Below are 24705 nucleotides of genomic sequence, written 5' to 3' on the forward strand. Positions count from 1 at the left end.
CTTCATGTCTATGGATGTTACCTATAGGATGTTTTACCTCTGCTGCAGCAGCTCCATGTCTATGGATGTTACCTATAGGAAGTGGTCTTTCTGCTGCAGCAGCTACATGTCTATGGATGTTACCTATAGGAAGTGGTCTTTCTGCTGCAGCAGCTTCATGTCTATTCTCTACTGAACATGTGGGAAGTGAAGAATTGAGGGGGACTGGAACGCGACATCCAGCGTCTCTATGGAGAATGAAAATTAGAGTCAACTGCAAAGTCAATTTAGTTATTCGCACATTACACACTGTCCCCGTCTCTCCCTAGAGAAACATGTCATTATACTTCAGTATTTAGAGCCGTACCATGCAAGGCAGTGAAGGGCAAACAGTGTTGTGCCTGACTGTATGGGTAGTGTTACTGTCAATACTGGCAGCTTCAATCTGCACCCAGTAGTTCAGGTGTAGAGGTAACTGTACACAGTGTGACCACCTATTGCTCTACAGAGAGTATACTCACTTCATTCCTCTAATCTCTGCCATTATTAGGTGGAAGTGTTACGTTCCCCAGCAAGATGTCACTCAAACAGAAGTGGGAACTAAGTCACTGACAACCAAAACCAAACAGCTGGGGTTCTGAAAGACTACTGGGAGGTGTCCACTGAACGTTGGCTAGCAAGAACTGGGACCTAAATGACACCTACCATTAGCAGCTACTAAATTTGCTCAAACAAAATAAAAACTAACACCAAAATTAAAGACAGGAAGCAAACCAAAATGTGTCGCAAAACAGGGACAATCAGATAAAATATTGTTTTTAAGCCATCAACTAGAGCACGCCAACTAAAGTTGTTAACCTTCCACATCTCTCAAGACAACTGGAGTACTGGGCCAGCCTCTCCTAAATATCACCTGGGCCAGCCGCTCTTAAATATCACCTGGGCCAGCCGCTCTTAAATATCTACTGGGCCAGCCACTCTTAAATATCACCTGGGCCAGCCGCTCTTAAATATCACCTGGGCCAGCCGCTCTTAAATATCTACTGGGCCAGCCGCTCTTAAATATCTACTGGGCCAGACGCTCTTAAATATCACCTGGGCCAGACGCTCTTAAATATCACCTGGGCCAGCCGCTCTTAAATATCACCTGGGCCAGCCGCTCTTAAATATCTACTGGGCCAGCCGCTCTTAAATATCACCTGGGCCAGCCGCTCTTAAATATCACCTGGGCCAGCCGCTCTTAAATATCACCTGGGCCAGCCGCTCTTAAATATCACCTGGGCCAGCCGCTCTTAAATATCACCTGGGCCAGCCGCTCTTAAATATCACCTGGGCCAGCCGCTCTTAAATATCACCTGGGCCAGCCGCTCTTAAATATCACCTGGGCCAGCCGCTCTTAAATATCTACTGGGCCAGCCGCTCTTAAATATCTACTGGGCCAGCCGCTCTTAAATATCACCTGGGCCAGCCGCTCTTAAATATCACCTGGGCCAGCCGCTCTTAAATATCTACTGGGCCAGCCGCTCTTAAATATCTACTGGGCCAGCCGCTCTTAAATATCTACTGGGCCAGCCGCTCTTAAATATCACCTGGGCCAGCCGCTCTTAAATATCACCTGGGCCAGCCGCTCTTAAATATCACCTGGGCCAGCCGCTCTTAAATATCTACTGGGCCAGCCGCTCTTAAATATCTACTGGGCCAGCCGCTCTTAAATATCACCTGGGCCAGCCGCTCTTAAATATCACCTGGGCCAGCCGCTCTTAAATATCTACTGGGCCAGCCGCTCTTAAATATCTACTGGGCCAGACGCTCTTAAATATCACCTGGGCCAGACGCTCTTAAATATCACCTGGGCCAGCCGCTCTTAAATATCTACTGGGCCAGCCGCTCTTAAATATCTACTGGGCCAGCCCCTCTTAAATATCACCTGGGCCAGCCGCTCTTAAATATCACCTGGGCCAGCCGCTCTTAAATATCACCTGGGCCAGCCGCTCCTAAATATCTACTGGGCCAGCCGCTCTTAAATATCTACTGGGCCAGCCGCTCTTAAATATCTACTGGGCCAGCCGCTCTTAAATATCTACTGGGCCAGCCGCTCTTAAATATCTACTGGGCCAGCCGCTCTTAAATATCTACTGGGCCAGCCGCTCTTAAATATCTACTGGGCCAGCCGCTCTTAAATATCTACTGGGCCAGCCGCTCTTAAATATCTACTGGGCCAGCCGCTCTTAAATATCTACTGGGCCAGCCGCTCTTAAATATCTACTGGGCCAGCCGCTCTTAAATATCTACTGGGCCAGCCGCTCTTAAATATCTACTGGGCCAGCCGCTCTTAAATATCACCTGGGCCAGCCGCTCTTAAATATCACCTGGGCCAGCCGCTCTTAAATATCACCTGGGCCAGCCGCTCTTAAATATCACCTGGGCCAGCCGCTCTTAAATATCACCTGGGCCAGCCGCTCTTAAATATCACCTGGGCCAGCCGCTCTTAAATATCACCTGGGCCAGCCGCTCTTAAATATCTACTGGGCCAGCCGCTCTTAAATATCTACTGGGCCAGCCGCTCTTAAATATCACCTGGGCCAGCCGCTCTTAAATATCACCTGGGCCAGCCGCTCTTAAATATCACCTGGGCCAGCCGCTCTTAAATATCACCTGGGCCAGCCGCTCTTAAATATCTACTGGGCCAGCCGCTCTTAAATATCTACTGGGCCAGCCGCTCTTAAATATCACCTGGGCCAGCCGCTCTTAAATATCACCTGGGCCAGCCGCTCTTAAATATCACCTGGGCCAGCCGCTCTTAAATATCACCTGGGCCAGCCGCTCTTAAATATCACCTGGGCCAGCCGCTCTTAAATATCACCTGGGCCAGCCGCTCTTAAATATCACCTGGGCCAGCCGCTCTTAAATATCACCTGGGCCAGCCGCTCTTAAATATCACCTGGGCCAGCCGCTCTTAAATATCTACTGGGCCAGCCGCTCTTAAATATCACCTGGGCCAGCCCCTCTTAAATATCACCTTGGCCAGCCGCTCTTAAATATCACCTGGGCCAGCCGCTCTTAAATATCACCTGGGCCAGCCGCTCTTAAATATCACCTGGGCCAGCGCAGGTGAAACACCTTCCCACTAACAAGATGACAAACCAAGGCAGGTGTAACACATACTGACTAACGAGGTGACGCCAATCGGTGGGCCCCACGTGCTAATGTTCTTTCATTGTTGCCCTCTAATTAGGAACCGATTTAGACCTGGGACACCAGGTGGATGCAATTAATTATTAGGTAAAACCAGCAGGCTCAGGACCTCGTAGGGTGAGAGTTGAATATCCCTGACCTATAATTAGGTCCATACACCTATAGACAATTGCTGCTAATGAATTCATACTCATCTGACGGTAGAGAGAGGGTGATGGTCAAACTTGGTACAGTATGTCACTGTGTACTGTTAGCACCGAGGCGGCGTGCCCTAGTATGAAGTCCACTGTGTGCAGCTCACCCTGCACTGACATAAATAAATAACATGAGCATGTCTACTAATGCTAAGCTTCCCAGTAAAGCAATGAAAACAAGCAAGCATCCCAGAAAAGTGATAAAACTAGCCCACATTAACATATGTAGCTTAAGAAACATGAAATAAATAATTTGCTAGTAACAGATGATGTTCATTTTCTGACAATCTCTGAAACTCACTTAGATAATACCTTTGATGATACAGTGGTAGCAATAAATGGTTATAACATCTGCAGAAAAGACAGAAATGCCAAAGGTGGAGGTGTTGCCGTTTATATTCAGAACCACATTCCTGTACAGCTTAGAGACGATCTAATGTTAAATACTGTTGAAGTAATATGGCTACAGGTTCTTCTGCCTCACCAAAAGCCCATTCTGGTGGGAAGCTGCTATAGACCACCAAGTGCTAACAGTCAGTATCTGGATAATGTGTGAAATGCTTGATAATGTATGTGATATCAACAGAGAGGTATATTTTCTGGGTGATTTCAATATTGACTGGCTTTCATAAAGCTGCCCACTCAAGAAAAAGTTTCAAACTGTAACTAGTCCTTGCAACCTGGTTTAGGTTATCAGTCAACCTACCAGGTTAGTTACAAACAGCATAGGAATGAAATCATCATGTATTGATCACATCTTTACTAATGCTGCAGAAATTTGCTTTAAAGCAGTATCCAAATCCATAGGATGTAGTGATCACAATATAGTAGCCATATCTAGGAAAACCAAAGTTCCAATGGCTGGGCCTAATATAGTGTATAAGAGGTCATACATTAAGTTTTGTAGTGATTCCTATGTTGATGTAAATAATATTTGTTGGTCTGTAATGAGGATCAACCAGAAGCTGCACTTGACACATTTATGAAATTGCTTACTCCAGTTATTAATAAGCACCCATTAAGAAAATGACTGTAAAAACTGTTAAATCCCAGTGGATTGATGAGGAATTGAAAAATAGTATGTTTGAGAGGGATGAGGTAAAAGGAATGGCAAATAAGTCTGGCAGCCCAACTGATTGGCAAACGTACTGCAAATTGAGAAATCATGTAACTAAACAAAATAAAAAATAAAGTGTACTATGAAACAAATGACATAAGGAATGATGGTAAAAAGCTTTGGAGCACCTTCAATTAAATTAAATTCAGCTCCACCATTCATTGACTCAGATGGCTCATTCATTACAAAACCCACTGATATTGCCAATTAAAAAATAATTAAAGTTATTGGCAAACTTAGGTATGACATGCCAGCAACAAATGCTGACACTACACATCCAAGTATAACTGATCAAATTATGAAAGACAAGCATTGTCATTTTGAATTCCATAAAGTATGTGTGGAAGAAGTGGAAAAATTGTTGTTGCCACTGGGGTCTGACAACTTGGATGGAAAATGACTGAGGATAATAGTGGACGATATTGCCACTCCTACTTGCCATATCTTCAATCTAAGCCTACTAGAAAGTGTGTGCCCTCAGGCCTGGAGGAAGGCAAAAGTAATTCCACTACCCAAGAATAGTAAAGCCCCCTTTACTGGCTGAAATAGCTGACCAATCAGCCTGTTACCAACCCCTATCTGTTTGACCAGATACAATGATATTTTACTGTAAACAAATTGACAACAGACTTTCAGCAGGCTTGTAGGGAGGGACATTCAACAAGCACGGCACTTACACAAATGACTGATGATTGGTTGAGAGAAATGTATGATAAAAAGATTGTGGGAGCTGTTTTGTTAGACTTCAGAGCGGTTTTGCACAATATCGAACATAGTCTGCTAACGGAAAAAGTCTTATGGCTTTACACCCCCTCCTATATTGTAGATAAAGAGTTACCTGTTTAACAACACACAGAGGGTGCTCTTTAACAGAAGCCTCTCCAACATAATCCAGGTAGAATCAGGAATTCCCCAGGGCAGCTGTCTAGGCCCCTTACTTTTTAAATCTTTAGTAATGACATGGCAATGGCCTTGAGTAAAGCCAGTGTGTCTATGTATGCGGATGACTCAACTCTATACACGTCAGCTACTACAGCGAGTGAAATCACTGCAACACTTAACAAAGAGCTGCAGTTAGTTTCAGAACGAGTGGCAAGGAATACATTTGTCCTAAATATTTCAAAAACTAAAAGCATTGTATTTGGGACAAATCATTCACTAAATCCTAAACCTCAACAAGTTGAGGTGACTAAACTGCTTGGAGTTACCCTGGATTGTAAACTGTCATGGTCAAAACATGTTGATACAACAGTAGCTAAGATGGGGAGAAGTCTGTCCATAATAAAGCTCTGCTCTGCCTTCTTAACAACCCTATCAATGAGGCAGGTCCTACAGGCCCTAGTTTTGTCACACCTGGACTACTGTTCAGTCATTTTGTCAGGTGCCACTAAGAGAGACCTCGTAAAATTACAACTGGCCCAGAACAGGGCAGCACAGCTGGCCCTTAAATGTACACATAGAGTTAACATTAATAATACGCATGTCAATCTCTCATGGCTCAAAGAGGAGGAGAGATTGACTTCATCACTACTTATTTTTGTAAGAAGTGTTGAAATGTTGAATGCACTGAGATGTCTGTTTAAACTACTAGCACACAGCTCGGACACCCATGTATACCCCACACTAGAGGTGGGACCAAGTCATTGTTTTACAAGTCACAAGTAAGTCTCAAATCTTAGCACTCAAGTCCCAAATCAAGTCCCAAGTCAAGACGGGCAAGTCCGAGTCAAGTCTCAAGTCAAGACCCAAGTCCTAAACTTTGAGTTGAGTCCTAAACAAGTCATAATGTGCTCTTCACCAAATGTAATACCATTTCATATTTTTATCAAGAGTAATAGTATATTACATTTACGCAAATCATGAATGCTTTTAAAAATATCTATATATTTATTACTTTCCAAATAAACGTTATATTTCCATGGAAATGCATGGATAGCCATGAGAAAGACACCCCCCAAATAGTGATCGACTATCAAAGATCGCTATGTGGCGCAATCGGGTGATATAGGCTTGTACACAATCGCCCAACCTTGTTTTAGTAACATCAGGCAGGATTTAGACTACCAGCTGCCTGGCCAGTTGTAGCTCAATCTGGGTGCAATGATCACGTTCCCGCACTGACTGACTGTGTGGAGGTTCATTGATTTAACGTTACGTTAGCCTACATGCTACACCAGTAAAGTAATAAAATATATAGCTGTCGGCTATATTAGCCACAACTTACCGTTCTTTGTGCAGCTTCAAATGTCGAACAAAGTTGGAAATTGTTGCGCCTCCGTCTGTAATTCTCTTCCCGCATGTTTTGCAATCCGCTTTTGGTGATACAGCGTTGTCTTAAAATCCGAAAATAATAATTTGGGGTATCATCTTTCTTTCCAAGGGCTCCATCTGAATTCACCCACCGACATTCCTCTGCACTGCTACGCACAACTTTTTCTCAGCTGGCACAATTTGATTGGCTGCTGTCCGATTAAAACTGTAATCCGTTAAATGAAGAGTTGATGAGCTGCACACCTTTTTTAATAGTATCATTTTTAATATTTGGGCTTGGGGAGGGTATCAAGTCAGGTCGAGTCAAAAGGCTCAAGTCCAAGTCAAGTCACGAGTCATTGGTGTTAAAGTCGAGTTGCAAGTCATCATATTTGTGACTCGAGTCCAAGTCATGTGACTCGAGTCCACACCTCTGCCCCACACTAACGTAATCTCTTCACAATCCCCAAGTTCAGAACAGACTATGGGAGGCACACAGTACTACATAGAGCCATGACTACATGGAACTCTATTCCACATCAGGTAACTGATGCAAGCAGTAGAATCAGATTTAAAAATTCAGATAAAAATACACCGTATGGAACAGCAGGGACTGAAGAGACACACACACACAGGCGAAGACACACACACACGATAAGACACGCACACATGATAAGACACACACTCTACACACACGTACACATGGATGTTGTATTGTAAATATGTGAGAGTGGAGTAGGGGCCTGAGGGAACACACTAAATGTATTGGGTTAAAGTGTTATGAAATGTAATGTCATATTTTAAATTGTATATAACTGCCTTAATGTTGCTGGACCCCAGGAAGAGTAGCTGCTGCCTTGGCAGGAACTAATGGGGATCCATAATAAACCCCAGGAAGAGTAGCTGCTGCCTTGGCAGGAACTAATGGGGATCCATAATAAACCCCAGGAAGAGTAGCTGCTGCCTTGGCAGGAACTAATGGGGATCCATAATAAACCCCAGGAAGAGTAGCTGCTGCCTTGGCAGGAACTAATGGGGATCCATAATAAACCCCAGGAAGAGTAGCTGCTGCCTTGGCAGGAACTAATGGAGATCCATAATAAACCCCAGGAAGAGTAGCTGCTGCCTTGGCAGGAACTAATGGGGATCCATAATAAACCCCAGGAAGAGTAGCTGCTGCCTTGGCAGGAACTAATGGGGATCCATAATAAACCCCAGGAAGAGTAGCTGCTGCCTTGGCAGGAACTAATGGGGATCCATAATAAACCCCAGGAAGAGTAGCTGCTGCCTTGGCAGGAACTAATAGGGATCCATAATAAACCCCTGGAAGAGTAGCTGCTGCCTTGGCAGGAACTAATGGGGATTCGTCATAAATACAAATACAAAATGTCAAGACGTGTTAGCTGGGGCTGGATAGTCTTGAACGATCCTCGGGCAGTGTACACACAGACAGACAGACGCAAGTGCATGCACACACCTGTTTGATATAATAGCTAGCTAGCTTTAGCTTGGTGGTGTATAATATAAACTGTCTTGTCTGTCAATAAAGCTACCAAGCATTGAAGGAAGCCAGCTAGCTAGTTAGTTAACTAACTAACGTTACTTGTTGGTGGGCCTTATTATAACTAATCTGGCTAAAGCTAGTCAGCTGGAGCGATGGTCAGGTAAGTAACGTTTAGATAGTTACACAGCCTTTACTTTGAAAGCACTAGAACAGGAATCCTGTGGTAGCCCCTCTCCTCTCCACACACTGTCTCTGTTCATTGATTCAATGCAGTCAACATTATTATCCGTCTTTGTTGTTTAAATTAGGATATTGATTGAACAAACCGGACACGGTTCGATCTTGCTCATTATGATATTTTTGGATTATGTGTGTATTGTTTTGTATTTCTAGGTATTATTGTATTGGTTGAACTACAAACACAAGCATTTCGCTGCACCTGCAGTAACACCTGCAAATCTGTGTACGCGACCAACAAACTTTGATTTGATTTAAATGCCTATATATTTTTTGGGGGGTGTGACTAGGCATGTTTTTGTCCCTTCCGACTACACAAAATAGAATTTGATTATTTATACTTAACAGAAATATAAAACGCAACATACAACAATTTCAAAGATTTTACTGAGTTACAGTTCATATAAAAGGAAATCAGTCAATTGAAATAAATTAATTAGGCCCTGACCTACGGATTTCACATGAATGGGAATACAGATATGTATTTGTTGGTCACAGATACCTTAAAAAAACGGTAGAAAACCAGTCGGTATCTAGTGTGACCACCATTTGCTTCATGCAGCGTGACATCTTCACATAGAGTTGATCAGGCTGTTGATTGTGGCCTGTGGAATGTTGTCCCACTTCTCTTCAATGGCTGTGTGAAGTTGCTGGATATTGTCGTACACGTCAATCCAGAGCATTCCAAACATGCTCAATGGGTGACATGTCTGGTGAGTATGCAGGCCATGGTTATGATGCCAAATAGCAGTCAGGTCAAGACCCTGGTGAGGACCACGAGCACGCAGATGAGCTTCCCTGAGTTGGTTTCTGGCAGTTTGTGCAGAAATTCTTGGGTTGTGCAAACCCACAGTTTCATCAGCTGTCTGGGTGGCTGGTCTCCGACCATCCCTCAGTGAAGAAGCTGGATGTGGAGGTCCTGGGCTGGCGTGGTTACATGTGGTCTGCGGTTGTGAGGCCGGTTGGACATACTGCCAAATTCTCTGAAACAACGTTGGAGGCGGCTTATGGTAGAGAAATTAAGATTGAATTATCTGGCAACAGTTCTGTTGGTCATTCCTGCAGTCAGCATGCCAATTGCACGCTCCCTCAAAACTTGGGACATCTGTGGCATGTTGTTTGACAAAACTGCACATTTCATTGTTCCAAGCACAAGGTGCACCTGTATAATGATCATGCTGTTTAATCAGTTTCTTGATATGCCACACCTGTCATGGGGATGGATTATCTAGCTTTTTGTGTATATGGGATCTTTTATTTCAGCTCATGAAACCAACACTTTACATGTTTCGGTCATATTTTTGTTCAGTATAAGTGTATATGAGTGTGTCCTGTCCAAAATACTTTAAAGTACTACTTAAGTTGTTTTTTGGGGGTATCTGTACTTTACTTTTGATATTTTTAACAACTTTTACTTCACTACATTCCTAAAGAAAAAATTTTATTTTTACTCCATACATTTTCCCTGACACCCAAAAGTTCTCGTTACATTATAAATGCTTAGCAGGACAGAAAATGGCCCAATTCACACACTTATCAAGAGAACATCTCTGGTCATCCTTAATGCCTCTGATCTGGGGGACTCACTAAACACAAATGCTTTGTTTGTAAATAATGTCTGAGTGTTGGAGTGTGCCTCTGGCTATCCGTTTAAAATACAAGAAAATTATCCCATCTGGTTTACTTAATATAAGGAATTTTAAATGATTCATACTTTCACTTTTGATACTTAAGTCTATTTTAGCAATTATATTTACTTTTGATACTTAAGTATATTTAAAATCAAATCCTTTTACACTTTTACTCAAGTAGTATTTTACTGGGTGACTTTCACTTGAGTTATTTTCTATTAAGGTATCTTTAATTACACTCAAGTAAAACAATTGGATAGTTTTTCCACCACTGGTTCTGTCTATCTGGGCCAGAGAGATAAGAAACCTTAAACCCATCATTCCCTTAATGCGTATGCGCAGCTCTCTGTGCGTCAACGTCATCTGTTGCGTCAACGTCATCTGCACAGCAATATCCAGGAAGTGAGGAGTCGCTTGTTGTTATTGTTCAACTGATAGCTAGCTAGCTGGCTAGTTAACACTTTTTTGTTGTTGTTCATTTTCGTGGTTCGAAAATGGCGACTTTTATTTCTGTCCCGTTAAAGAAGTCGTCTGAAGTAGATCTAGTTAAACCACTTTCGAAATTCGTCACGGCGACATACCCAGCGGGTGAGGAGCAAGCGGAGTACATCCGATCCGTGGAGGAGTTGAACAAGCTGCGCAAGAATGCTCTGGGGAGGCCGCTCGACAAACACGAAAGCTCACTGGAAATCCTCCTGAGGTTAGAAAGACTGCCAGACTCAAGTAGCTAGCTTAGGTTCGCTAGAATGCTAACTCCAGCTAGCTATTTAACCTGTGTAGAAATGGCTAGGTTTGCTGCTAGCTAACTCGATTGCCGCACCCTGAAATTCTCGGATGCGGTTTTTCCCCTTTGAGTCATGTTTGTCAATGCGTTAACTTGTCATAAATTGTTAATCAATGTCAATGTGATGCCTAATTCCTCAACAACGAGTTCCCCGTGTGAAATGAACTTGCTGTCAATTAGTTTAAGTAACGTAGTTCGCAATGTTGCTTAGCTAACTTTCCTGTTAGCCAAGTCAAGGAGACGTCGTCAAGGATAAACAGTTGCAATTAGTTCATGGTTATTATTTCCCAGCTGGCATCCTCGTGAGTCAGTTTGACCAGCCGCAAAATATCATATTTCAAGGTGTCATTGTCAAATTCTCTGAAGTCATGAGACCCAGGAAGGGTGGGTTCCAACAGGAATCTGTTCCAAAAACGTCGTAAATAACAAGGTCGCCAACAAACAACTCATACAAAGTAGTACGATCAATTCACCTAGTTAACTAGCTGCCGAATAGGCATCAACTCACCACGTAACTTATTCTTCATGTTTGTCCATAGGCAACCAGATAGACATTTTTCGGAATAAACGTGGTGATTGAAAACTTAATGAAGTAGCCCACTCCTATCCGGTATCTTATTCTGCTGCTATACGTTGTTTGTAGTCGACCTTGTTATTTACGACGTTTTTGGAACGTTCCACAAATTATACCCACCCTAGCTAGTGTGTATTGTTATGTTACTGCAACATGAAGTAATGTTGGTTTCAGGAGGGCTACCTCCTATGCCATAAAGACTCAGACCTCTTGGAAGGTCCCCCACTATAGCTTCTTGAAAGATACTCATCTGAAACAAGTTTTATGTGGAGGGATGCAGTATTACATACCGTTAAGAAATTACATTGTCTAGGCTGTATTGATCTACATTATCTCTCTCTGTGTGTTTGTGTATATAGATATAATATAGTCCACCTGCTTACCTCTGCTCTGGTTTAGCTGAATAATATCGATCTCATCTAAAAAGAATACCCCCAACCCACACTATGATGTTATGCATAGCGCTCCATGGAGGAAACAGGACTGTTATTTGGTTAAACAAACCTCCTCTACTGTCTTTGACTCTTCTCCGGTCCCCTGTGACGTGACGGACTCTGTTCTCCGGTCCCCTGTGACGTTATGGACTCTGTTCTCCGGTCCCCCTGTGACGTTATGGACTCTGTTCTCCGGTCCCCTGTGACGTTATGGACTCTGTTCTCCGGTCCCCTGTGACGTTATGGACTCTGTTCTCCGGTCCCCTGTGACGTGACGTTATGGACTCTGTTCTCCGGTCCCCTGTGACGTGACGGACTCTGTTCTCCGGTCCTCCTGTGACGTGACGTTATGGACTCTGTTCTCCGGTCCCCTGTGACGTTATGGACTCTGTTCTCCGGTCCCCTGTGACGTGACGTTATGGACTCTGTTCTCCGGTCCCCTGTGACGTTATGGACTCTGTTCTCCGGTCCCCTGTGACGTGACGTTATGGACTCTGTTCTCCGGTCCCCTGTGACGTGACGTTATGGACTCTGTTCTCCGGTCCCCTGTGACGTTATGGACTCTGTTCTCCGGTCCCCTGTGACGTTATGGACTCTGTTCTCCGGTCCCCTGTGACGTTATGGACTCTGTTCTCCGGTCCCCTGTGACGTTACGGACTCTGTTCTCCGGTCCTCCTGTGACGTGACGTTATGGACTCTGTTCTCCGGTCCCCTGTGACGTTATGGACTCTGTTCTCCGGTCCCCCGTGACGTTACCTCTGACGTTTTATCCTCTCTGGTTTTCTACCCAGTGATCTATTCTATAAAGTCCTAGTGACGTCAGCATGATGTCAGCATGGTTTAAGACCAGTGTTTCTCAACCCTGTTCCTCCTGTACCCCTAACAGTACACAGTTTCAAATCAAATGTTATTTGTCACATGCGCCTACTTACAAGCCCTTAACCAACAATACAGTAGTAAGAAAGTATATATATATAAGAAAGTATATATATATATATATATATATGGGGGTGTAACGGTACTGAGTCAATGTGTGGGAGGGTGTACAGGTCAGGCAAGGTAATTGAGCTCATATGTACATCTATGATTGTTGCCATTGACAAACACACTTCATTCACCTCAATGAGGACTTGATGATTAGTTGACAACTTGTATACTTTTCTCCCCTGTATGGAGTCAAATGACTCGTAGTTTACCCTGGTGTTGTCCACAGAGCATTATATAACAGTAGTTACAATAGAGCCCTAGCACCTCTTTCTCTACACTACTGTACCTACTGTCATAGCTGCAGTTCTTAGGCTAACTGGTATTGTCTAGCAGCCAAGTGCCAACACTAGACTATAGCTTTCATGTTGAAAGACAAGGAACCCAATCACTGTTACAGGAGGACTGTTTCCACACCCCAAACTGTTTTCTTTTTTGTCCTTTCTCTTAGCCCTTCTCTCTCGGTCTCTCTCTGTTTCTGCTGTGTGAGGTAGGAGGGAGGGGTTTTTGCTGGAGGAACGTAATTCATGTTAGCATAGGCGTGCTAGCTACAGGGTGGTGTAGGGCCATGCTATCGCTAGCCTATATTAGCATTCTGGCTGCGCTCTACACTGCTCGTAGGCGCCTATGTGGGGATTGTTAGCATTGGTGCCAGGTAGTTATGGCAACGGGCCTTGTATTCCGTATCCCTTTCACAGCCCTGCAGACAGACGCCCATTGTTTCAGAGGCAGTAAACTAGTCGCTAGCAGACCTGGCTGGGACGAAACTCCAAACTAGAAATATATACCTCTCTCCCCACTCCTCTTTTGCTCCTCTCTCCCCACTCCTCTTTTGCTCCTCTCTCCCCACTCCTCTTTTGCTCCTCTCTCCCCACTCCTCTTTTCCTCCCCTCTCCCCACTCCTCTTTTGCTCCTCTCTCCCCACTCCTCTTTTGCTCCTCTCTCCCCACTCCTCTTTTGCTCCTCTCTCCCCACTCCTCTTTTCCTTCTCTCTCCCCACTCCTCTTTTCCTTCTCTCTCCCCACTCCTCTTTTCCTTCTCTCTCCCCACTCCTCTTTTCCTTCTCTCTCCCCACTCCTCTTTTCCTCCCCTCTTTTGCTCTCCTCTCCCCACCTCTGTTTTTCTCCCCACTCCTCTTTTGCTCTCCACTCCCCACTCCTCTTGTCCTCCCCTCTCCCCACTCCTCTTGTCCTCCCCTCTCCCCACTCCTCTTGTCCTCCCTCTCCCCACTCCTCTTGTCCTCCCCTCTCCCCACTCCTCTTTTCCTCCCTCTCCCCACTCCTCTTGTCCTCCCTCTCCCCACTCCTCTTGTCCTCCCTCTCCCCACTCCTCTTGTCCTCCCTCTCCCCACTCCTCTTGTCCTCCCTCTCCCCACTCCTCTTGTCCTCCCTCTCCCCACTCCTCTTGTCCTCCCCTCTCCCCACTCCTCTTGTCCTCCCTCTCCCCACTCCTCTTTTCCTCCCTCTCCCCACTCCTCTTTTCCTCCCTCTCCCCACTCCTCTTTTCCTCCCTCTCCCCACTCCTCTTTTCCTCCCTCTCCCCACTCCTCTTTTCCTCCCTCTCCCCACTCCTCTTGTCCTCCCTCTCCCCACTCCTCTTGTCCTCCCTCTCCCCACTCCTCTTGTCCTCCCTCTCCCCACTCCTCTTTTCCTCCCTTCTCCCCACTCCTCTTTTCCTCCCTTCTCCCCACTCCTCTTGTCCTCCCTCTCCCCACTCCTCTTGTCCTCCCTCTCCCCACTCCTCTTTTCCTCCCTCTCCCCACTCCTCTTTTCCTCCCCTCTCCCCACTCCTCTTTTCCTCCCCTCTCCCCACTCCTCTTTTCCTCCCTCTCCCCACTCCTCTTTTCCTCCCTCTCCCCACTCCTCTTGTCCTCCCCTCTCCCCACTCCTCTTTTCCTCCCTTCTCCCCACGCCTCTTTTCCTCCTTTCCCATTCTCAAACTGCACTTCTGCTAGTTCCACTCCTTCCTTCCTCTCCCATCTCTCCTTCCTTCCTTCCTCTCCCATCTCTCCTTCCTTCCTCTCCCATCTCTCCTTCCTTCCTCTCTGTCCTCTTTTCATGGGGTTATTCCTGACCTGAGTCAGCTGTAGTACATAGGGATTTCCCCAGTCACAACAATAGACTACTCTCTATAGTCTCTCTGTCAATCCTTAGAATAGAATGTTCCAGATCACAGTAGCAGATAACTGAGGGATATTACCACACCGGTGTTTATCTGAAGCGTGACAGTCACCCCCCACTCTCTGACTCACTGTCATGTGTCTCTGAGCCAGCGCAGCTTCCCCAACACACTGTCATTAGTCAATAACACAGTACACACACACACTTCTCTCTTTTCTGATTGGTCCAAACAATAAAAGTGTGTTCTCCCTCTTCTCTTGCAGGTACTATGACCAGCTGTGTGCTGTGGAGCCCAAGTTCCCCTTCTCTGAAAACCAGGTAGATATAACCTTACATCCGCTCAATGCTGAAGGGGGGGGTGCACAACAACGGTACCATAAAAAACTACACTACAGTGTCTGTCTGCAGAGAATCACGTCACACATGAACCGCTAGTCAATAATAACAGGTGATCAGGTTGCTAATCTCTCTCTCTGTCTTCCTGCAGCTGTGTTTAACCTTCACATGGAAAGATGCCTTTGATAAAGGCTCGCTGTTCGGTGGCTCAGTCAAACTAGGTAGGCCACAGACACATTCAGGCCTCTGGGCATGGTTTGTTCTAGCAGATGTATGAGGAAGTCCTATTGCATGATGGGTGTTTTTCTCCTTGTCTTTTTTTTTTTTTTTTCAACGTAACTGATTTATTTCCTGTATATAGTCTGTGTGTAGCACATGACAGCCCAGCTCTGTCTCTCACCCCTCACACACACACACACACACACACACACACACACACACACACACACACACACACACACACACACACACACACACACAGTGACCAATGCTCCCTATAAGTTGCCGTGCAGCCCCTCGGGGAAAATATCAGCACAAGGAGAGAAGCACGAGATTGAACTTCACTCAACTTTCTAGAGTTTTCCCCCGTTAGTTAACACCATCAACGGTTCCCTTTACTGTGGCAACTGTGATCGAATCAACGCAAATATTAGTCACTTTCAATGCAACATACCGAAACAAACTATCAAGAGATTCTGTTGTAGGCAGAACACATCGCTGTAGGATTCTATCGCTCATGACTCAGAGCTCTACCTCGGTGCGGCATAACCAATCAGAGCTCTGCTCTACCTCGGTGCGGCGTAACCAATCAGAACTGCATATATGGATCTGTGCCATTCACTTTGAACTGGACTGTGTTTTTCAGCGGTGGTCGTAGGTAGATGTGATTGTTTTGTGATCAAAGCGAGAGCTGCATGTAGCCACATGGACAGCGTGTTCATATCCTTTACTAGTTGGTGAGTTATTAGCCCAGTTATAGATCATTTGTAGTCAACAATAGAGGAGTGATTTCTTCCTATAAGAACACAACACGTGTACATTTCTAGACGTCTTTGAAAAGGCAGTCAGGTAAAGGTCTTTTTTTTTTGTCTTAAAGGGGCAGTGTTGTATTTTGAGACAGGCTTGAATAAGCTCAGTAGCCAATAGGCAGAGGGTAGCATCATTTGTCTGATTCTCTGTAATAATGGGAATAATGATTTTTGTTTTGTAAAGTGGTTTCTTGCATCAAACACCACAACATTTTCAGTCACCTCCTTGTCTGAAGGACAAGTGGATCAACAGGTTCATGTCAAGCCCTGCATGTTTTTAAAAAAAGTCTCACACATTGGCTGCTACTGTAGGCTGAATGATAGAACAGCTATTTCCATGTTAAAATGTTATGGGATGTATTTTCTCCTTTGTTTTTGATGGTAGGCCTCTCTGGTAGGCCTCTCTGGTAGGCCTCTCTGGTAGGCCTCTCTGGTAGGCCACTCTGGTAGGCCTCTCTGGTAGGCCTCTCTGGTAGGCCTCTCTGGTAGGCCTCTCTGGTAGGCCTCTCTGGTAGGCCACTCTGGTAGGCCTCCCTGGTAGGCCTACATTATGATCAAAAAGCGGGTACAGCCTCAGTGTTCACAGTAAACGCGCGCTGGAAGTTGCACAGAATCTTCACAATGTTCAAGTCTGCGCTCAGTAGACCTGAAATTAGCTGAGTGCTGAAAACAATGGATGGGAACCTTGATGGTAACCCTTGGAAACCACAAGGTAACCTTATTGTGTGAGTGTTGTGAGGTATGTCAGACTTATGCCTGAAGCTTTTCTGGCACCTTGAGCTCAGACGAACAGGTGTGTGTGTGTGTGTAATGTGTTAAAGTACAGCACCAGTCAAAAGTTTGGACACACCTACTCATACTCAAGGTTTATTATTTTTTATTTTTTTAACTATTTTCTACATTGTAGAATAATAGTGAAGACATCAAAACTATGGAGTCATGTAGTAACCAAAAAAAATCTTAAACAAATCAAAAATATATTTTAGATTCTTCAAAGTAGCCACCCTTTGCCTTGATGACAGCTTTGCACACTCTCTTTTGACTGTACTCTGTGGTGTGTGTGTGTGTGTGTGTGTGTATTAGCCCTGGCCAGTCTGGGATATGAGAAGACCTGTGTGTTGTTCAACGGAGCAGCGTTGGCGAGTCAGATCGCTTCAGAACAGAACCTGGACAGCGACGAAGGACTGAAGGCTGCAGCCAAATACTACCAGGTACGTCTATAGCAATACTACAATATATCCAAATACTACTAGGTATTTCTATAGTTATACTACAATACAGCCAAATACTACCAGGTACGTCTATAGCAATACTACAATATATCCAAATACTACTAGGTATTTCTATAGTTATACTACAATACAGCCAAATACTACCAGGTACGTCTATAGCAATACTACAATATATCCAAATACTACTAGGTATTTCTATAGTTATACTACAATACAGCCAAATACTACCAGGTACGTCTATAGCAATACTACAATATATCCAAATACTACTAGGTATTTCTATAGTTATACTACAATACAGCCAAATGCTACTAGGTACAGTTGAAGTGGGAAGTTTACATACACTTAGGTTGGAGTCAATAAAACTCATTTTTCAACCACTCCACAAATTTCTTGTTAACAACCTATAGTTTTGGCAAGTCGGTTAGGACATCTACTTTGTGCATGACACAAGTAATTTTTCCAACAATTGTTTACAGACAGATTATTTCACTTATAATTCACTGTATCACAATTCCAGTGGGTCAGAAGTTTACATACACTAAGTTGACTGTGCCTTTAAACAGCTTGGAAAATTCCAGAAAATGATGTCATGGCTTTAGAAGCTTCTGATAGGCTAATTGACATAATTTCAGTTAATTGGAGGTGTACCTGTGGATGTATTTCAAGGCCTACCTTCAAACTCAGTGCCTCTTTGCTTGACATCATGGGAAAATCTAAAGAAATCAGACAAGACTTCAGAAAAAAATTGTAGATCTCCACAAGTCTGGTTCATCCTTGGGAGCAATTTCCAAATGCCCTGAAGGTACCACGTCCATCTGTACAAACAATAGTACGCAAGTATTAACACCATGGGACCACGCAGCCGTCATACTGCTCAGGAAGGAGACGCGTTCTGTCTCCTAGAGATGAACGTACTTTAGTGTGAAAAGTGCAAATCAATCCCAGAACAATAGCAAAGGACCTTGTGAAGATGCTGGAGTAAACAGGTACAAAAGTATCTATATCCACAGTAAAACAAGTCCTATATCGACATAACCTGAAAGGCCACTCGGCAAGGAAGAAGCCACAGCTCCAAAACCGTCCTCAAAAAGCCAGACTACGGTTTGCAACTGCACATGGGGACAAAGATAATACTTTTTGGAGTAATGTCCTCTGGTCTGATGAAACAAAAATAGAACTGTTTGGCCATAATGACCATCGTTATGTTTGGAGGAAGAAGGGGGAGGCTTGCAAGCCGAAGAACACCATCCCAACCGTGAAGCACGGGGGTGGCAGCATCATGTTGTGGGGTGCTTTGCTGCAGGAGGGACTGGTGCACTTCAGAAAATAGATGGCATCATGAGGCAGGAAAATAATGTGGATATATTGAAGCAACATCTCAAGACATCAGTCAGGAAGTTAAAGCTTGGTCGCAAATGGGTCTTCCAAATGGATAATGACCCCACGCATACTTCCAAAGTTGTGGCAAAATGGCTTAAGGACAACAAAGTCAAGGTATTGGAGTGGCCATCACAAAGCCCTGACCTCAATCCTATAGAACATTTGTGGGCAGAACTGAAAAAGTGTGTGCGAGCAAGGAGGCCTACAAACCTGACTCAGTTACACCAGCTCTGTCAGGAGGAATGGGCCAAAATTCACCCAACTTATTGTGGGAAGCTTGTGGAAGGCTACCCGAAACGTTTGACCCAAGTTAAACAATTTAAAGGCAATGCTACCACATACTAATTGAGTGTATGTATACTTCTGACCCACTGGGAATGTGATGAAAGAAATAAAAGCTGAAATAAATCATTCTCTCTACTAATAAAGTGGTGATCCTAACTGACCTAAGAAAGGGAATTTTTACTAGGATTAAATGTCAGGAATAGTGAAAAACTGAGTTTAAATGTATTTGGCTGAGGTGTATGTAAACTTCAACTGTACTTCTGTATACTACAATACAGCCAAATACTACCAGGTATTACTACAGTACTACCAATGACTCTATAGCCAATTACACATTTATCATAGTAATGAAGTAATATAACTGATACTCTGTCTCTCTCTGTGTGTCTCGCTCTGTCTCTCTCTGTGTGTCTCGCTCTCTCTCTTTCTCTCTCTCTCTCTGTGTGTCTCACCCCCTCCCTCCAGTTGGCGAGTGGAGCATTTGGTCACATTAAGGACACAGTGCTGTCAGCTCTGAACAGAGAACCTACTATGGACGTCTCTCCTGAGACTGTAGGAACCCTCAGTCTCATCATGCTGGCCCAGGCACAGGAGGTCTTCTTCCTGAAGGCTACGTCAGGTATGTTGACACGCACATATTACATGCTTTACATGTGTGTACATGAGTCGAGTAACCATGGTATCATTCGCCATGCAGATAAGATGAAGGACGCCATCATCGCTAAACTGGCGAATCAGACGGCAGATTTCTACGGTGACGCTTTCAAGCAGTGCCAGTACAAAGAGAACCTGCCCAAGGTGTGTGTGTGTGTGTGTGTGTGTGTGTGTGTGTGTGTGTGTGTGTGTGTGTGTGTGTGTGTGTGTGTGTGAGAGAACTACTCACTGGGAAGGATAAGAGGGACTTTCCCCTTTCTCTCATGTCACTATCTCTGTTCTGATTGGTTGATTACCACACAGTCTCCATTCTGATTTGTTATTCACTAACTGGGCTATTTTCTCATTGGTTGGTCACTACTTGGGCTGTATTCTTATTGGCCCTTTTGCCGTCCTACTTCCGTTCTGATTGGTCTCTCACTACCTAATAATGGGCTATTATTAAACCTGTCATCACTGCTAAAACACACACACACACACACACACACACCGTTGTCTGTGATGCAGGTTGGGGGAATGTTTCAGAAAGGTTAAACACTGATTGCCTGTCCTGTTCTTTCTCCCGTTATCCTCCTCTCTCTGCATCCCTCGTGGTGTTGGTGGTGTGTGTGTGTTTCTGATTGCCTGTTCGTGATTGGTTGTCGTGATGTGCATACTCATTCGTGATTTGCTCTTGCCGATCTTTGTGCTGTTCTGTGGTTTGCTCCCTGTGTGTGTGTGGTTTGCTCCCTGTGTGTGTGTGTGGTTTGCTCCCTGTGTGTGTGTGTGGTTTGCTCCCTGTGTGTGTGTGTGGTTTGCTCCCTGTGTGTGTGTGTGGTTTGCTCCCTGTGTGGTTTGCTCCCTGTGTGTGTGTGTGTGTGTGTGGTTTGCTCCCTGTGTGTGTGTGTGTGTGGTTTGCTCCCTGTGTGTGTGTGTGTGTGTGTGTGTGTGTGTGTGTGTGGTTTGCTCCCTGTGTGTGTGTGTGTGTGTGTGTGGTTTGCTCCCTGTGTGTGTGTGTGTGTGGTTTGCTCCCTGTGTGTGTGTGTGTGTGGTTTGCTCCCTGTGTGTGTGTGTGTGTGTGTGTGTGGTTTGCTCCCTGTGTGTGTGTGTGTGTGTGGTTTGCTCCCTGTGTGTGTGTGTGTGTGTGTGTGGTTTGCTCCCTGTGTGTGTGTGGTTTGCTCCCTGTGTGTGTGTGGTTTGCTCCCTGTGTGTGTGTGGTTTGCTCCCTGTGTGTGTGTGTGTGTGTGGTTTGCTCCCGTGTGTGTGTGTGTGTGTGTGTGTGTGTGTGGTTTGCTCCCTGTGTGTGTGTGTGTGTGTGTGTGTGTGGTTTGATCCCTGTGTGTGTGTGTGTGTGTGGTTTGATCCCTGTGTGTGTGTGTGTGTGTGTGTGTGGTTTGATCCCTGTGTGTGTGTGTGTGTGTGGTTTGATCCCTGTGTGTGTGTGTGTGTGTGTGTGTGTGTGTGTGTGTGTGTGGTTTGATCCCTGTGTGTGTGTGTGTGTGTGTGTGTGTGTGTGGTTTGATCCCTGTGTGTGTGTGTGTGGTTTGCTCCCTGTGTGTGTGTGTGGTTTGCTCCCGTGTGTGTGTGTGTGTGTGTGTGTGTGTGTGTGTGTGTGTGTGTGTGTGGTTTGATCCGTGTGTGTGTGGTTTGCTCCGTGTGTGTGTGGTTTGCTCCCTGTGTGTGTGTGTGTGTGTGTGTGTGTGGTTTGCTCCCTGTGTGTGTGTGTGTGTGGTTTGCTCCCTGTGTGTGTGTGTGTGTGTGTGTGTGTGTGTGTGTGTGTGTTTTGCTCCCTGTGTGTGTGTGTGGTTTGCTCCCTGTGTGTGTGTGTGGTTTGCTCCCTGTGTGTGTGTGTGTGTGTGTGTGTGTGTGTGGTTTGCTCCCTGTGTGTGTGGTTTGCTCCCTGTGTGTGTGTGTGTGTGTGTGTGTGGTTTGCTCCCTGTGTGTGTGTGTGTGTGGTTTGATCCCTGTGTGTGTGTGTGTGGTTTGCTCCCTGTGTGTGTGTGTGTGGTTTGCTCCCTGTGTGTGTGTGTGTGTGTGGTTTGCTCCCTGTGTGTGTGTGTGTGGTTTGCTCCCTGTGTGTGTGTGTGTGTGTGTGTGTGTGTGTGTGTGTGGTTTGCTCCGTGTGTGTGTGTGTGTGGTTTGCTCCGTGTGTGTGTGTGTGTGTGGTTTGCTCCGTGTGTGTGTGTGTGTGGTTTGCTCCGTGTGTGTGTGTGTGTGTGTGGTTTGATCCCTGTGTGTGTGTGTGGTTTGATCCCTGTGTGTGTGTGTGGTTTGATCCCTGTGTGTGTGTGTGGTTTGATCCCTGTGTGTGTGTGTGGTTTGATCCCTGTGTGTGTGTGGTTTGATCCCTGTGTGTGTGTGTGTGTGTGGTTTGATCCCTGTGTGTGTGTGTGTGTGGTTTGCTCCCTTGTGTGTGTGTGTGTGTGGTTTGCTCCCTGTGTGTGTGTGTGTGTGTGTGTGTGTGGTTTGCTCCCTGTGTGTGTGTGTGTGTGGTTTGCTCCCTGTGTGTGTGTGTGTGTGTGTGTGTGTGTGTGTGTGTGTGTGTGTGTGGTTTGATCCCTGTGTGTGTGTGTGTGTGTGTGGTTTGATCCCTGTGTGTGTGTGTGTGTGTGTGGGGTTTGATCCCTGTGTGTGTGTGTGTGTGGTGTGTGTGTGTGTGTGTGTGTGTGTGTGTGTGTGTGTGTGTGTGGTTTGCTCGCTGTGTGTGTGTGTGTGGTTTGCTCGCTGTGTGTGTGTGTGTGGTTTGCTCGCTGTGTGTGTGTGTGGTTTGCTCCCTGTGTGTGTGTGTGTGTGGTTTGCTCCCTGTGTGTGTGTGTGTGTGTGGTTTGCTCCCTGTGTGTGTGTGTGTGTGGTTTGCTCCCTGTGTGTGTGTGTGTGGTTTGCTCCCTGTGTGTGTGGTTTGCTCCCTGTGTGTGTGTGTGTGTGTGGTTTGCTCCCTGTGTGTGTGTGTGTGTGTGTGTGTGTGTGTGTGTGGTTTGCTCCCTGTGTGTGTGTGTGTGTGTGTGGTTTGCTCCCTGTGTGTGTGTGTGGTTTTCTCGCTGTGTGTGTGTGTGTGTGTGTGGTTTGCTCGCTGTGTGTGTGTGTGTGTGTGTGGTTTGCTCCCTGTGTGTGTGTGTGTGTGTGTGTGTGTGTTTGCTCCCTGTGTGTGTGTGTGGTTTGCTCCCTGTGTGTGTGTGTGGTTTGCTCCCTGTGTGTGTGTGTGGTTTGCTCCCTGTGTGTGTGTGTGTGGTTTGCTCCGTGTGTGTGTGTGTGTGTGTGTGTGGTTTGCTCCCTGTGTGTGTGCGTGTGTGTGTGTGTGGTTTGCTCCCTGTGTGTGTGTGTGGTTTGCTCCCTGTGTGTGTGTGTGGTTTGCTCCCTGTGTGTGTGTGTGGTTTGCTCGCTGTGTGTGTGTGTGTGTGTGTGTGTGTGTGTGGTTTGCTCGCTGTGTGTGTGTGTGTGTGTGTGTGTGGTTTGCTCCCTGTGTGTGTGTGTGTGGTTTGCTCCGTGGTTGTTCTCTGGTCAGTATTTTTATTTCCAGGAGGTGTTGCCGGTGCTGGCAGCTAAACACTGCATCATGCAGGCCAACGCTGAACTGCACCAGTCTCTCCTCGCCAAGCAGAAGAAACGCTTTGGAGAGGAGATCGCTCGCCTGCAGGTACACACACACACACCCATAACCCAGTGTTCCCTACAGTGTTTTTAACCCCACCAGACATTTTAGATTTTCCGCTGACCAAATAAACACTCGACCAAAGTCTTCATACTTAGTCTTCTCCCTCTTCTATGGTCTCCATCCCTCAGCACGCTACAGAGCTGGTGAAGACTGTCGCGTCTCGCTATGATGAGTACGTCAGTGTGAAGGACTTGAGTGATAAGATCAGCCGTGCTCTGACCGCCGCCAAGAAGGACAACGACTTCATCTACCACGACCGCGTCCCTGAGGTCAAAGACCTGGAACACATCGGCAAGGCAGCGCTGGTCAAGGCTACCGCCATCACGCCTCCGCTCAGCGCCAAGTTCACTGGTGAGAGGGACAGCACACACACACACACACACACAGTCACACACACACACACAGTCACACACACACACACAGTCACACACACACACACAGTCACACACACACACACAGTCACACACACACACTGTCACACACACACACTGTCACACGCACACACTGTCACACGCACACACTGTCACACGCACACACAGTCACACACACACAGTCACACACACACACTGTCACACACACACACAGTCTCACACACACAGTCACACACACACACACTGTCACACACACACACAGTCACACACACACACAGTCACACACAGTCACACACACACACACACACACACACTGTCACACACACACACACTGTCACACACACTTTTTATTTTTGCGTAAATATCTAATAGAATTCGGTGGTGTGTGTGTGTGTGTGTAGACTTGTTTGAGAAGATGGTGCCCATGGCTGTGCAGCAGAGTATGAGTGTGTACAGCCAGAGGAAGGCTGAGACCGTCAACAGACTGGTGGGAACCATGAGAGAAGCTACCAACCTCTGTAACGGGTATGGATATTACTTTACAATGTTTTAACCATTAACTCAAACCACACAGTACATCAGGGATGGTCAACTGCCTGCCCGCCGCCCCCCATTTTGAAAGGCCCTCTGATCAACCACATGTTGTTCATCTCAGTCGGTGTCTCAACTTCCTGTTGCGAGTTAAAATAGTAGAATACACAGGGGGCAGTTTAGGATCAGCAAGTTTCTCTCTGATGTCAGACATTTTCAAGTTACTTTAGCAGCCTGCTGTCTAAACTAGG

The 24705-nt window shown here is 45.7% G+C and overlaps 1 protein-coding gene across 4 annotated transcripts in view; it reads left to right on the forward strand.

Annotated features, from left to right (window-relative positions):
- The first annotated feature begins 10476 nt into the window (after positions 1 to 10476).
- The window catches only part of LOC106593672 (programmed cell death 6-interacting protein), a 46296-nt gene continuing 32067 nt past the window's right edge, over positions 10477 to 24705 (forward strand). For 2 of the 4 annotated variants that reach the window (XM_045695013.1, XM_045695014.1), the window contains exons 1-9: positions 10477 to 10807; positions 15267 to 15321; positions 15491 to 15560; positions 17451 to 17578; positions 19733 to 19886; positions 19965 to 20065; positions 23403 to 23534; positions 23681 to 23903; positions 24325 to 24448. In XM_045695013.1, the coding sequence (XP_045550969.1) occupies positions 10602 to 10807; positions 15267 to 15321; positions 15491 to 15560; positions 17451 to 17578; positions 19733 to 19886; positions 19965 to 20065; positions 23403 to 23534; positions 23681 to 23903; positions 24325 to 24448 (1193 nt within the window). In that variant the 5' untranslated portion in view covers positions 10477 to 10601. The remainder of the gene's footprint in view (positions 10808 to 15266; positions 15322 to 15490; positions 15561 to 17450; positions 17579 to 19732; positions 19887 to 19964; positions 20066 to 23402; positions 23535 to 23680; positions 23904 to 24324; positions 24449 to 24705) is intronic. The other 2 variants (XM_045695012.1, XM_045695015.1) reach the window with 2 other exon arrangements.

This window comes from Salmo salar, chromosome ssa14 (genome assembly GCF_905237065.1).
Source record: "Salmo salar chromosome ssa14, Ssal_v3.1, whole genome shotgun sequence".
Lineage (NCBI taxonomy): Eukaryota > Metazoa > Chordata > Actinopteri > Salmoniformes > Salmonidae > Salmo > Salmo salar.